Source organism: Phyllostomus hastatus, unplaced genomic scaffold, assembly GCF_019186645.2.
Source record: "Phyllostomus hastatus isolate PE091 unplaced genomic scaffold, TTU_PhHast_1.1 phas_scaffold_21, whole genome shotgun sequence".
In the NCBI taxonomy this organism is placed as follows: Eukaryota; Metazoa; Chordata; class Mammalia; order Chiroptera; family Phyllostomidae; genus Phyllostomus; species Phyllostomus hastatus.
The window spans coordinates 48,747,200-48,762,054 of NW_025334017.1; the positions used below are offsets into that span (position 1 = coordinate 48,747,200).

At 57.6% G+C, this 14,855-nt stretch overlaps 1 protein-coding gene across 1 annotated transcript; it reads left to right on the top strand.

Moving 5' to 3' along the window:
• Positions 1 to 2,500: 2,500 nt before the first annotated feature.
• ZNF623 (zinc finger protein 623) lies at positions 2,501 to 13,636 on the top strand. The gene is given in 3 exon segments (XM_045860914.1): positions 2,501 to 2,648; positions 9,923 to 10,447; positions 10,449 to 13,636. Coding segments are annotated over 2 exon segments (1,509 nt in total). The 5' UTR covers positions 2,501 to 2,648; positions 9,923 to 9,998; the 3' UTR covers positions 11,509 to 13,636.
• The last annotated feature ends 1,219 nt before the right edge of the window (positions 13,637 to 14,855 follow it).

The window sequence follows — 14,855 nt, forward strand, 5'->3', positions numbered from 1 at the left end:
CCCAGTCAGGGCACACGTCTGGGTTGTGGGCCAGGTCCCCAGCAGGGGGCGGTGGGAGATGCAACCACACTTCGATGTTTCTCTCCCTCCCCCCTCTCTGAAAATAAATAAAATCATTATTTTAAAAAAGAAAAAACCTGAAAAGAAACTGCCAGAACCAAATGATGACTAGAATTGTCCTGGGCTGGTCTTGCTGTGGCGCTGCCCAGCTGGCCATGGGCCATCCTCCTGGGGGGCCCTTTCATTTCCATAGAGACCTGGAGCCGGTCCCAAGCCTTCTCCCTCGCAGCTGCTGCTCTCAAAGCTTAACTGGTTGAAGTCCAAGCTGCATCACTGCACAAGTGGGATTTGTGATCTAAAGCTTTATTTCTTGGTGAAACTCTCCCAGCACCTCGCGCACCAGAACGGCCTCCCCGGGTGTGGAACCGCTGGTGCTGGGTGAGGAGGGTGCTGTAGGTGAAGGTCTTTCCGCATCGCTCGCACCCGAGGGACTTCTCGCTTCTGTGGACCCGTTGGTGGCGATGCAGCTGCAGCGTGAAGGGCCTGACAGCGCGGCCGAACTCCCCGCATGCGTGCGGCTCATTAGCAGTTAATTAAGCAGTGGAGCTGGGTGGGCGCCGTGCTGACCCGGCTGGAGAAGCCGAACGACGCCGTCTGGGCCTGGCCGCTGCTGGTGGCCGCAGCGCGGGCCAGATTGCAGGGCAGGGACTTCAGCAGACGTGGAGCCCACAGGCCGGTCCGGGTGCTGCCCGGGTCCAGGGGGCACCCAAGGCAGGCCCGCGTGGTCCAGGAGTCGCATCTGCATTGGGCTGAGCGCACGCCCACGAATGTCCAGCCCAGAGGACCAGCCAAAGTGTCCCTCTCCTTTGTCCACACAGGCCCCACGCCCGGCCACGGCTTAGGCCTCGCCCCTTTCTCAATCCTCCCCCAGAGCGGCTCCACAGGCCCAGGATCCCTTTCGCTCACGCGGCCAGCCCCGCCCCTGCGCCGGCTTCCGACCCCGCCTCCTGAGTGCGTGCGCTCAGGCCACGCCCCACCCCGTCTCTAGGGCCTCTTCCGTCGCGGAAGCGTGCTTAGGTCCCGCCTTCTTTTTTTACCTGCTCTGGCAAACCTGGGATTCTTGCCTGACACGCGGGTACGGGTTTGGGCGTGAATGTTCCGGTTCTGCGTGTCTGGGTAGATTAGGGAATTGACTTGAATGGATTCTCCTGGAGGCCTGTTGCGGGCAGGCTTGAGAACCCTGTCCCGGACGCTCCTGTTCCTACGACAGCCCGCATCCCACCGAAGACTTGGGCAGTGGCGCCCTGGGCCCTCCCTGCAGAGGACTTCGAGTAACACACTAACGGGCGCCTCTATCCCCCAGGTCTGTGCTTGGCGCTGCCGCCGATGTGTCTTAAGAAGAAAAAAGGAGGTGACTGGCCCAGGCGCCTGGAACCTTTGCAGTTGTTCGACCTTGAAACTGACTGGAGTCGGAAACATGCTGCTTCCGGAATGAGTCGGCGCTTTCTTCCTCCGCGTGCAGTTTGGTCCTGTACACGGAAGCAGGGGTCCGTAGTGGTGAGGACGGCCCTCCGTTTCTGCTGCGACCATCCTGCGGGAGCCGGGTGGACCCTCACCCAAAGCGTGGCTCTCATGTGGACTTGTGACGCCACGCACACGTTATCCCGCACCACTCCGCATGCGCGTGCACCAAGAGGATTTGAGAAGATTTCGTGCTTAAGAGAAGCAGGCTTTTCAGGGGGGCAGCAGGGGAGTGCTCAGAGAATGGCCCGAGAGAGCGCATAAAACAGACTGGGGCGGGGGTGGGATTGCCACTTGCAGGCAGGGACTAGGAGGGAACAGCCAGGTTTGTTTGTTTTTTTAATCCTCACCAGAGGATATTTTCATTGATTTTAGAGAGGAAGGGACACACAAACACAGAAACAGCAATCCGTTGCCACCGGGCATCAAACCCTAACCCCTGTGCTGTACGGGACGACATTCCAACCAACCGAGCCGCCGGGCCAGGGCACAGCCAGGCTTTCTAATCAGCTTGCCCAGGTGAACGGCCTCGGGAAGGGGAGAGATGAGGCTCCAGAGCCGCCAGCGGTATAGCCGCCGTCTAGACAGACAGTTACATCTTTATGCAGCAGCTCGTGGCTCCAGAGGTCCTCACGTACTAGCGTAGTGTTCATGAAGTTCGTACATTTTGCATTACCAAACACTCCCCATTGCTCTCAAGCATGTGTATTTGTAGGTGCAGAGGTCGTGCTTGCAGACTCACACTGAGCGGGCACGGGCCTCTGCCGCGACGCGCGAGCCGCGCCGGCTCTCAGCGTCGGCACTGACGGCTCACCGGAAACCAGCCCCTCGTTTACACTGGGGGACGCGCCACGCGCCGGCGTGCCGGGTCCGGGCTGCGCCCGCCGCCCGCCGCCCGCCGCTCACTCCCTCCGCGCCCCTCCCGCGCCGGGCTGTGAACACACGGCCGAGAGGCGGGCGGGCCTCGGGGCGCCTACAGCGGAACCGGAAATCGCCAGGGCGGGGCCTGGGGCCGGTTTCCGGCCGCGGCGTGCGGGATGCCTTGCGGGCTTTGTCGGCGGGCCTGCGGGGCCGGCGGCCCGGGCTCTAGGTGCGGCGCGCGCCGTCTCCTCGCCGCTGGGCGCCGGGTGAGTGGCGCGGTCCGAGCCTCGGGCCGTGGGCCCTGGGCCGCGGGCGGGGGCGGTAGGGCCCTCTGGTGGGCGGGGCGGAAGGGCCTGCCCCGCATGGGCGTACGGGTGCTTGAGCCTCGAGGAGCGGTCTCTAAGCAACCGTCACGGCCCACCCGCCGGGCTGCCACTCCGGCCCGTAGTCCGCAGCTTCTCTCCCTAGGGAACGTCATGTCGGTAAATTCCCGGCTCCATTCTCTTGGTTCCTTCCCGGGTTCTAGGAGCACCCACCCAGCCGTGGAGCCTCGCCTCTAGCCTCCTGCCTCCTACCCCCTGCGGTGGCCTGGGGGTGGGGCGGTGGGGGCAGGGGCGGTAGTCCTTCTGTTGTTCCAAACCAGCCCCTCTTCCTGGAGCCCGAGGGAGCTCTGCAAATGACGCTGGGCCGGGCGGGGGCCTTGAGCTGCTTCGCGCTGGAGGAGGTGCAGAGCCGCAGGGCCAGATAGGCTGAACAAACTTGGTCCCACCCTCGGGCCTGAAGGGGAGTTGCCACCTGGGGAGAGGTGGTTTGGCCTGAGGTCCTAGCCCTTTCCTCAAGGTTCCCTGCCCCCAGAGGTCTTCATCAGTCCCCGTGGCCAAATCTCTGATGTCAGGGACATCACACACTGGCTGCCTCATGGTTGTGGGGACCTCGGGGCCTGAGACTTACTTCCCGAGGATGACAGCCTGAAGCTTTGAACTCAAGCAGTTTGTCTGCTGAGCTCAGGCTCATAATCACCCTGCAGCCCTTCTTCCCCCCTGATGTCCAGTGCCAGTGAGGGACAGAGAGATCTCTCTGAGCGATGCGGTCCAACCAAGTTCTCAGGCATGCATGCTCCTATCCGGAGATGGACCTTTTGTCCCTGTTGTGGCTGTAACAGTGTAACAGCATCTTAACACTGGCAATAGCCATGTTATCCCTTTATGGGAGATGCGGAGAGAGACTGGGGGAGGGTTGCTTGTTTTTTCACAAGGCTGCACACCCGCTCCAGTCTCTCTCTCCTGGCCTGACGGTCATGGATTCCTGACTCTCCTGGAAAGGTCCTGGGAAGGACAGGCGGAGGGGGCATTCAGGAGCCAGAGATGGAAGTGGTGGTCCCGGAAGTAGCTGACCCAGATCAGGGCAGAGCTCCTTGGGAGCAGTTCAGGGAGCTGTCAGGCGCATGCAGTGCCGTCTCTGGTCATGGAAGATGACAGGTGAAGGGACACTGGACTTGTCAGGAGAGAAGACTGTTGACACCCATGGACAGAGCTGGGGAGCAGAAGCCAAACTGGTGGGGTGGGGTGGGGTGGCAGGAGGAGACGGTGCCGGCAGCTGGTGTGGCCTTAACCAGTCACCACCCTGAACCTCATGGATGGCTGTGGGGAGGAGGCAAGAAAGCAAGGGAAGCGCAGACCAGGTCCTCCATCCTCTTCTTCTCACAGGGACACAGGCACGGGTTGGTGACAGTGGCAGGTTAGTGACAGTGGCGGATGGGCCAGGCTCCCGAGCAGATCCGAGGAGCCCCAGTCCATGTGGCGCTGGGGCCCTGCTGCTTTTATTGTCCGAGTCGGGGCTGAAGCAAACCTTCCTGCTTCCTTCCTTTAGGCCCTAAAGGACCTGGGGCCCCAGATATAACGCCCTTTCACTGTGGGATTCCGGAACAGTTTCTAGTGCCCCCCACGAGGCAAGGGTCTCTGGGCTACTCCTGCAGGTTCCCAGGTGCAGCTCCTGCTCTGTTTGCAGCGTGGGGACTGCGAGCCCCTCCACACCAGCAGTGCATGTAGACGCTGCGTGTTACGTGTTATCCTGCAAGCTCTCTGTGTTACCACAGGAGGGTGGGCCATGTCAGCCCAGTACCTCATGGAACCAGAAGTCTGGTGCATTGTTACTTCCTTTTGTTCATTTTATTTTTACTGTTTTTGATTTTTATCTTATGTTTAGAGAGGGGGGAAGGGAGGGAGGGAGGGAAGGAGAAAAGGAGGGGAACCTTGATGCGTGAAAGAAACACCAATCACTTGGCTCTCACACCCCAACTGGGGACCTGGCCCACAACCCAGGCACATGCCCTGACCGGGAATCCAGCCAGTGACCTTTTTGCTCATGGGATGACACCCAGCCCACTGAGCCACGCCATTCAGGGCAAGGTTGCTAATTTTTAGGTGAATGTTTATTCAAAGCAAGGTATATTTAACTTTGAAAACTTCCTCTAAATTTTAAAAACTATGAAAATAATTGTATCAGATACATGTATATGAAAGTGTATTCTTTTTTTAAAAAAGATTTTATTTATTTAGTTTAGACAGAGGGGGAGGGAGGGACAAAGAGAGGGAGAGAAACATCAATGTGTGGCTGCCTCTCTCGCACCCCTGCCGGGGACCGGGCCACAACCCAGGCCTGTGCCCTGACTGGGAATCGAACCGGCAGTCCTTTGGTTCAGAGACCAGCACTCAGTCCACTGAGCCACACCTGCTGGGGCTGAAGCTCTGTTCTTATAATCAGATGCAAGCTGTTTTCAGGTAGTATAACAGTCATTTTATGCACAAAAACTTGAAGACACCACTGACTTTCAGAACAAAGCAACATCCTCCCCCCCTTTCTATCCTCACTTGAGGTTGTATCAGTTGATCTTAGACAGGAACTTGGACAAGTTACTCCTCGACCGGGGATCGAACCTGCATCCTTCCAGTGCTCAGGACAATGCTCCAATGACGTGAGCCACCCAGCCTGGACCTGCCTTCCTTTTTTTTGGAGGGGGGGTAAGATTTTATTTATTTTTTAGGGAAACATGGATGTGAGAGATGTGAGACACTCCTATCAGTTTCCTCTAGTGCGCCCCCTACTGGGGACCTGGCCCGCAACCCAGGCACCTGCCCTGACTGGGAATTAGACTGGCGACCTTTTGGTTCTCAGGCCAGTGCTCAACCCACTGAGCCACGCTAGCTAGGGCATGGTCCCTTTTTTAAATTAAGAAAAATAACAAAGCTTAAAATGCAAGCTTTTAAAAATTTTATTTATTGATTTTAGAGACAGGAAGGCAAGAGAGAAACATCAATTTGTTGTTCTACTTGCTCTCGGCATCACTGGTGGACTCTTGCGTGTGCCCTGACTGGGGATCAAACCTGCAGCCCTGGCGTATTGAGACGGTGCTCCAGTCAGCTGAGCGCCAGGCCGGAGCGATACACGCTCACCCGAGTACCGGTTTCAGCTGATCTAGGCAGAGTGTCCCCTGTCTGCGACAGGTCCCACCCGCCCGGGAAGGGAAGCCCCTCACAATGGGAACCTGGGCACTGGAGGCAGGCAGGCCTGGGTTCAGACCTTAGTTCAGTCTCTTGCTGGTTCAGTGACCTTGGTGGCCGACTGTCTTACTCTCCGCGTGTCACCTGTGAAATGAAGTAGAAGCAACACCTGCCTCATCCGGTTTGGAGGGGTGGTCGCGCTGCGCTGGTCTGTTGAAAAGCACTGTGCCCGGTCCGGGGTCTGGTGCGCATACAGGGTACCCACCCCACTGCCCGCCCAGTTCTGAACCTGTGAGGCTCGTGGAGAGCCCCGTAGTCCCTTTCTGCTGGCCCCGCAGCTGGTTGGAGCGGCAAGGGCTCCTCGGGCTGAGTGCGCGTTAGCCAGCCCTGCGCGCTGCCAGGGGCATGGGCAGCTGCAGCCGCTCCCCGGGCACCCGCTCCCCAACACTGCGGGGCGGTGTGGGCCTCGGACTGCACCCTGGGGGGGGGGTGGCGGAGCTGGGGCGCGCCCAGATGTCTCCTGCACCTGCCGCCCTCCAGACACAGGCGCCCAGTTGCCAAGGACTGAGTGCCTGTGACAGCGATGCCACCAAGAGCACCCTGGCCACCCATCCATGGAATGGCCCTGAAGGAGGCCGGGGGAGGGGCCGGTGCCGCGGATGCTGGGCCGCGTGGGGCCCGCCTGTCCCGGAAGGCTGCGCCTGCGCGTGAGTGAGCCGGCGGCGGTTTCCGCGGCGGCCGGGCCGAGCGGCGCACAGCTAGTGGCCCTCGCCTGCTTCCCTGCTGGGGTCTCTCTCGCTTCTGTATTGCTTGAAACACTTCTACAATGTGTAGCTTACGGTTTTAACCACTAAAAAGTAAAGTCAAACAGGACATAAGACTAATTCTGATTTCATAAAATACAGTGCAGAAAACCAGGGTAAAAGTGTTAACCGGTCGTTTTAAAACTTTTCCTCAGCCAGCATGACTCGCGTGTCGGAAGACGACCAGTGAAACGTAACTCTCGTCGACAGGAGGAGGGTCTCTTCAGCCGGGTCAGTGGGCGCTCGCCTCAGAGGGCCGCCCTCGGCGAGGCGGCGAGGCGCGGGCCCCAGGTGCTGTGGGGCGCGGGCCCGCATGGGCGGCCTGCAGGGGAGCGCGGGCGGGGCTGTGCGCGTGCACCGCGGGCAGCAGCGCCTCGAGCGGCCGGGTAGTCTTTTCCAGGCTCTAGCCGACTCCCATCGCTCTAACCCATTCAAAAACGGTGCTTCCAACGAGAAACTCGTTTCCTCCTGCCCCGCTCACCGCCGGCTGCAGTGCCGCCTCCGCGTGTCCGCCCGGCCAGGAGACAGGCCATGCGCACATCTGCCCTCCGTCCCTGTCCCCGCTGCACCTCCGTCACGCGGTCAAACCGGCCTCGAGGGGCGCTGGGGCAGTTTGGCATTGGCTGAGCAGCCTGCGCCCCCTCAAGTTCAGGCAGGACTGCTGTCACTCAGAAAGCAGGGGCGCTGGGCAGCCTGCAGCCTCTGCCACTCTCGACCCCACTGGCGCCCTTCACGCCGGCCAGGCTCCGTGGGGGCGCCAGTGCAGCTGCACAGCCACGGGCTCGGCTGCGACGGCCCTGGCTGCCACACGGCCGCGCCCACCTAGCAAGGGGAAGAGCCCGGACCCGCCCACTGCTGGGCCTCAGCCTGCAGACGTGCCCCGGCAGGGGCCTCCACCAGGGGGCAGCAGCGCAGGACCTGTGACCCGCGGTCCCGCTGCCAGCGGCGCCCCTCGCCGGGCCGCCCCGTGTTGGGCCAGGGAAGGCGGCCGGGGGCTGTGGTGGGTCCCCGGGTGGGGGCGGGACTTTCGGAGGCCCACTGAGTGTGATACTGCTGGGCCGGAATCGGGATCAGTTGGGCAGTGGTGATGGTTCCACAACCGCAAGAACATTCCAGAGAATGCTGAAGTGTGCACTTCAAAGTGGTGGGTTTTATGGTGTGTGAGATGTGCATCAATAAAAAAATCGGCCCTGGCTGGCGGGGCTCAGTAGATTGAGCTCCGGCCCGCGGACCAAAGGGTCTCTGGTTCGAGTCGCAGTCAGGGCGCCCGCCTGTGAGGCATGCAGGAGGCAGCCACCCACTGATGTTTGTCTCCCTCCCCCCTTCCCCTCTGTCTAAAAATAAATAAATGAAGTCTTTAAAATAAATTTTTTAGATGGGCAGTGTGCAGAGCAGCAGACAAAAGAGAACGCACTGTGCGACTCCACGTAAACTCGCTTCAGAAACGGGCAGAACCCGCCCGCGGCGGGTGCGGCGCCGCCCGCGGAGGCACCCTTTCCCGGCAGGCCTGTTCCCAGCCGGCTGGGCTGCGGCCCCGGGCCGGCGGCGGCGCCGCCTCAGGGCGTGCGCTCTCAGCGGGCAGGGCTCTCAGATGAGCAGGGGAGAAGGCAGGGCCGGGTGGTGGGTCCCAGATGCCGCCCCCCCCCCGGGGGCAGGCGCTGCCAGGGCGAGGGGTTGCTCCAAGGTTCCCAGCCCCCAACGTGCACACCTCCCAGCTGCTGCGGACGACTTCGCGGCTGTGATTAAGGTGCCAAGTCGGCTGCCACGGGAGCCCCTGGGCCGCGGGGTTTTCCCCAGGCGGTCGCAGGAGACACGGCAGAGGAGGGTCAGCGAGTTCCTGCCCGGCAGGGAGCCCTGAGGAGCCAACTGCCAGCAAGGAAGTGGACACGGCCCCACGCCCGCGAGGGACTGCGTTCTGCCTCCGGTCTGTGGAGATGGGACTTCCCAGAGCGTCCAGATGCCTGGGGGACATGCGGGGCCCAGTGCCCATCACGCTGGGCTGGACTTGAGGCCGCAGCACTGAGGTGACAGGGGTGTGCTCCTTTCTGTCCCTCCACCTGTGGTGTGTTGATACCCAGCGACAGGTAACTCCGTGGGAACTGCCCAGGAGAGGGCAGGGCCTTGGGGCTGCAGGCCCCTGCTGGGGGGCAGCTCCCAGGGCGAGGACTCCAGAGCTGCAGGGAGGGCGGCCCTCTGCCCCCGGAGCCACCACTGCCTCAGGTCCCCTGCTGTGGATCAGTGCTGTCGCTGGACTTCACACAAATGGAGTCAGACGCGGTGAACCCCGTGCCCGGCATCTCTGCACAGCCGCTCGTCAGGGGCTCGTGTGCTCTCGGGGGTGGCAGCCCCGCCTCCTTGCTGTGGGCCACCCCCTCTGGCGTCCGTCCTCAGAGTCCTGGGCGGTGGTGACCAGTGCTGCTGTGAGCGTCCCCACTTGGGCCTGTGCGGGGCAGGCGCGGTGTCATCCAGCAGGTGAGGGCGGCTTCAGCGCACGGCTGGGGTGTCTGCCGCAGGCTGGACCAAAAACACTTTAACCCAGGGCACAGGGAGGGCGTGGTGTGGGGGCAGGCCAGGTGAGTTGGCAGGTGTGGGAGAAAGCAAACGTTCTCGTCTTGGTGCTCGTCGGCTGAGAGCAGAGGCCGGGCTGGATGCTTGAGACTGAGACACAGGAGTGGTCTCCCGGGAGAGGCAGAGCACCGGAGAAGCTGCCGCCAGTGCTCAGGAGCGACGGCGACACAGAGCAGGCACAATCGCACCCGCGCCCAGGCTTCCCGCACATCCGTGACGGGAGAAAGGGGAGGGAGTGCGGACGGATATACGAGAGGGTGGTCTGGATGTGTCGGCCGGGATGAGTGGGACACCGCTGACCGCGGCACCGGAGCAGGGGAGGAGGGCGGGGGCACACGAAGGAAGCAGGGACAGTGAAGTGGTGGTCAGGCTGATCAGTCTGTGTCTGGAAATATGTCCTGACTTTGATAGTCCAAGACATACCCCGCCCACTGGCCACCTGACCAGCATCCCCTGGAGCTGGATGTTGGTGCCCAAGGACGCCTTCCCAGGTGGGGGGGGTGGGGTGCCTGTCTGGAGGCAAAACAAGACCGTGGCAGCTGTGTGCTGGGTCAGAAGGGTGGACAGAGGACACACTTCCGTCTCCGGGTGTGTTTTGTCCCCACCTGCTGCAGCAGATTCCTGTCTGTCAACGAGGGGGAAAGGTGACCTTATTCTGTTTTATTTCAGGTTCCGATGTAGGAGCTGGTGACAAGAACATGACCCGGGAGCCGGAGCTTCTGAGGATGGAAATCCACACACGACAATGTCAGAAACAGTGATGGAGTCCCCTGAGTCCGAGTCTGAGTCTGGGGGGGTCTCTGCACCTGGAATAGGGGGGCTGTTGGGAACCCTGCAAGGGCAGAGCCTTCGGAGCTCCCTGTCACGGGAGAGCGGTCTCAGGCAGGTGGCAGTCACGCACTGGGAGATCCGAACCGGTGAGGCTGCCCAGGTGGGCGGCAACGCAGGCGGAGGCCCAGTTCCGGGCTCCAGCCTCCTCGTCCTGCAGAGAGAGCTCATAGATGAGGAAGCCCACCCATGTGAGGCCTGCGGCAAAAACTTCCCATTTACTTCGGACCTAGTTAGACATCAGGTTTCTCACACCGGGGAGAAACCTTGCAGAGGTGACCAGTGTGGGAAAAGCTTCAGCCAGAGCTCCCACCTCGCTGAGCACCAGAATGTTCACGCCGGAGAAAGACTCTACGTGTGTAACGCTTGGGAAAGACTTCACTCACTACCCGGATCTCATAGAACACCAGAGAGCACACACGGGGGAAAAGCCGTTCAAGTGCGCTCAGTGTGGGAAAGCCTTCTGCCACAGCTCAGACCTGATCCGGCACCAGCGTGTCCACACCCGGGAGAGGCCTTTCGAATGCAAGGAATGCGGGAAGGGCTTCAGTCAGAGCTCGTTACTCATCCGGCACCAGAGAATTCACACGGGGGAGAGGCCCTATGAATGCAACGAGTGCGGGAAGTCCTTCATCAGGAGCTCGAGCCTCATTCGGCATTACCAGATCCACACGGAAGTGAAACAGTACGAATGTAAGGAATGCGGCAAGGCCTTCCGCCACCGCTCAGACCTCATAGAACATCAGCGGATTCACACTGGAGAGAGGCCCTTCGAGTGCAACGAGTGTGGGAAGGCCTTCATCCGGAGCTCCAAGCTCATCCAGCACCAGAGGATCCACACTGGGGAGAGGCCTTACGTTTGCAATGAGTGTGGGAAGCGCTTCAGCCAGACATCGAACTTCACTCAGCATCAGAGGATCCACACTGGAGAGAAACTCTACGAATGCAACGAATGTGGGAAAGCTTTCTTTCTGAGTTCGTACCTTATTCGACACCAGAAAATCCACACTGGAGAGAGGGTGTACGAGTGTAAGGAGTGTGGGAAGGCTTTTCTCCAGAAAGCTCACCTCACTGAACACCAGAAGATCCACACTGGGGACAGGCCCTTCGAGTGCAAGGACTGCGGGAAGGCCTTCATCCAGAGCTCCAAGCTGCTCCTCCACCAGATCATCCACACTGGAGAGAAGCCCTATGTGTGCAGTTACTGTGGGAAGGGCTTCATCCAGAGGTCCAACTTCCTTCAGCACCAGAAAATTCACACTGAAGAGAAACTCTACGAATGCAGTGAGTATGGGAAAGATTTCGGTTCTGCTCCAAACTTTAAAAGTAATCAAGGTGTTCACCAAGAAGGACTTCCCTTGAGTAAGACCCCCATACATCTGAGCGAGAAACCTGGAAGTCCGGGGGCACGTGTGGGCGACTCATAAAGCAGTTACTCTCCAGCGCAGTGAGCGACGTTTGGCCAGGAGCGGCGTGGGTCCTTTTTCAGTGTCTCTGGACGTGTCCACTTTTCCCAAAGCCATGGGCAGGGCTGCTTTACGTGTGGGCTCCCACCTGCCGTGTGCGGCAGTACTGGGCTGCTGTCCTCAGCTAGGGACGCCCGTCTTCAGGAGAGCCACCTGCCTGGACAGTTGACTCCAAGCCGGAACAGTCTGGGGCCAGGAGCTAGGTCTGGAAAACAGTTCTGCGTTGGGCTGCACAATCACAGTTTGTCCCTCAGTTAAATCCCTTTAAAGAGAGCCGTTTGTCTAATCTTGTTCCTTTAAAGAGTATGATGTAGCAAATTTTGATCTATTGGAAAGGCAAGTTGGAGAATGCTTTCTCATGTAAAACCAGTTTGGTTCCCCATGGTCCTCAGGACACATCCTAGGCCCCTCTGCTGCATCCACTCTACGGCCTTCTGCACCTGGAGCCTTGTCTCGCGCCACTCAGTCCTGGACATGGAGCTGGCGACACAGCACCGCCAGTGGACACTCCCCTTCTCCCAGCTGCCCTGCCTCCTGGCCTGTCCCGTGTGACTGCTCGCCTCCCCGGGTTTCTGCCGCATCGTGAGTCAGGGCCCGTCCTCCTCTGTTACTGCACTTACTTTGGTATGTTTTCTATCTCTTTCATTATTACGCTTCTGCTTGGAGTACAACTGTCATATCTTATTGGTTTGTCCTTGGCGTCTAGCACAGGACAATAAAAAGCAAACCCCACATCTGTGTAACTGGTGCCTCTCGTGTTTGTCCATTCTGTCCTGCTACTTCCAAACTTGGACTTGGTCATTGTTGTCCTGTGATCTACTGGTCTTCTGTGGTCTACTGGTCTACTGGTCTACTTAGCCTGGTTGATGTCTCCTGCTTTCCCCAAAGCCAGAAGTCTCGGGCGAGGGCCGGTGCGAGCCCTCATTCTTCTGCAGTTACAGCTCAGCCATGACCACTTGCCTTTGGGAGCACGGTCTTCAGTCAGTGGTCTGTGCATCTTTCTGGCTCACTCCAGTGCACCACATAACTTCTGTCTGCCTTAGCAGTTCCAGGATTGAACTCAACTCTTCTTGTCACTTTCCCTGCTCTCGGGCTCATTTTGTCATTTATTTGGAAATGTACTCGCCTGTAACGACCAGTGCGAAGTCTTGGCACTGATGAGGAAGGAAGACACCATCCAACCTGAGTTCATTCCAAGTCTGGTGGGGACACATCCCCACGCGGAGCAAGGAAGGAAGGAGACACATGTTCCCAGCTGTGCAGGAGCTTAGGCAAGGAGGGGGCTGGTGCAGCAGGGAGGATCTGGGACAGCTTCACAGAAGTAGTATTTGAACTGGTCTACAGTGGTAAGTAGACTTTGTCAGCTAGATAATGAATGAAAGAGGAAACAAGCAGGAAAAGTCTGTTGCAACTTCTGCCTTCAGTCGGGCTGTTCAGAAGCAGACGTGTTTTATTACACAGCAGGTAACTGCCTAGTAAGACCATTTCCTTCTCCAAACATTAACCAAAATAATCTCTTTTCAAATTGCATAAAGCAACTCTTTTCCCCCATGAAAGCTTATTTTGAGTTCCTAGCAAATCCCAGCAACCCTAGGCGGCTTTGGGCAGTAAATCATTCACAGAGGGCCTCCAGCCCTCTATTGGGAAGACGCGAGGCTTGATCTGTGGATGCGGGTGTCACCAGACCTTCCGACCAGCGTTGCTGAGGTCCAGCTTCCACACAGAACACCTGTTCTGAGTGTGCAGAATTTTAACCTACGCCCAAAAGTTCTCTTTTGCCCTTTCTCAGCTAATCCCACCCCAGTCCTAAATGATCACTGTTGGCGTAGATGAGTTTTGCTTGTTCTAGGACTTCATATAAATGGATGCATATAATATGTAATCTTGTGTGTCTGACTCCTTCCATTCGGGGATGTTTCGAAGACTCAACCCAGTGTGCTTACATGTTGCAGTAGCTCTTTCTCCTTGCTGTGTCACATTCGTTCGTGTGGATAAACCACCACTTCCTATTCATCTGTTGATAGAAATTTGTGTTTCCAGTTCGGACTTTCCAGTTTGGACTCTTATGAATAAAACTGCTATGACCATCTGTGTAAAAGAATTTATTTGGACATACTTTTTACCTCTTGGAAAAATGACTAAGATTTAATCACTGAGTTATAAGATAACTGCGTTTCTAACTTCATTAAAAATTGCCAACACTTCCTCCATACTGACCGCACTTCACACTCCTCCCACGGCGCGTCCCAGTTCCGGCTGCTCCGCACCCTCGCCGATGCTTGGTGTTGCCACTCTTCTCAAGTTCAACCCTCCGAGTGGTGCGTGCTGCACCTGCATCTCACACTGAGTGAGTGCGGACATCTCTCTGCGCACACGGTGCGCTTTGGGGCCACCCTTGTGGTGTCTGCTCACAGTCTTTGCCCACTTTAAACTGGGTGGTTTGTCTTCTCATTATCAACTTGAAGACTCTTTTCTAGACAAGTTTCTTTCCAAATACAGTCTTTGGCATTTTCACTTTCTTAATGATTTTTTAAAAGATCAGATTAAAAATAACACTTTTTATTAAGTCAATTTGTGAAGAATTTTTATAGCTTATGCTTTTTGAGTTGTGCCAATATTTTTAAAGCTATTTTCATATTTTTTAAAAAAGATTTTACTTATTTACTTTTACACTGAGAGGAAGGGAGAAAGGGAGGGAGAGAAACATCAGTGTGTGGCTGCCTCCCGTGCCCCCATCAGGAGACCTGGCTCACGGCCCAGGCAGGTGCTCTAATGGGAACCAAACCGGGTCCCCTCTAATTGCAGGCTGGCACTCAGTCCACTGAGCCACACCAGCCAGGGGGAGTTTTGAAAGTTCCTTATAAATTTTGGTGACTAACTCCTCATCGATTTACAAGCGAGTATGTTCTCACATTCAGTGGTTGTCTTCTCATTTTGTTGGTTTCCTAGCTGTGCAAAATTTTCTTTAGTTTGATATAGTCCCATTTATTTTTTCTTTTGTTTCCCTAAAAGGCACACTTTTTTTTAACCAAAAGGTCGAAACAACCAAAGTGTCAGCAGATGAATGGATACACCAAATGTGTTCCATCCACAGATGGAGTATTGCTTGGCCTTAAACAGGGAAAAAAGTTCTGTGACATGTCACCACATGGATGAGCCTTGAGGACGTGCTACGTGGAATCAGCCAATCACAAAGACAGACACTGTGAGATTCCACTTTCGCGAGGCACTTAGAGACATCAAATTCATAAATACAGATGGTTGTCAAGGGCTGAGGTGGAGAGGGCAGGGGAAGTGGTCAATGTGTA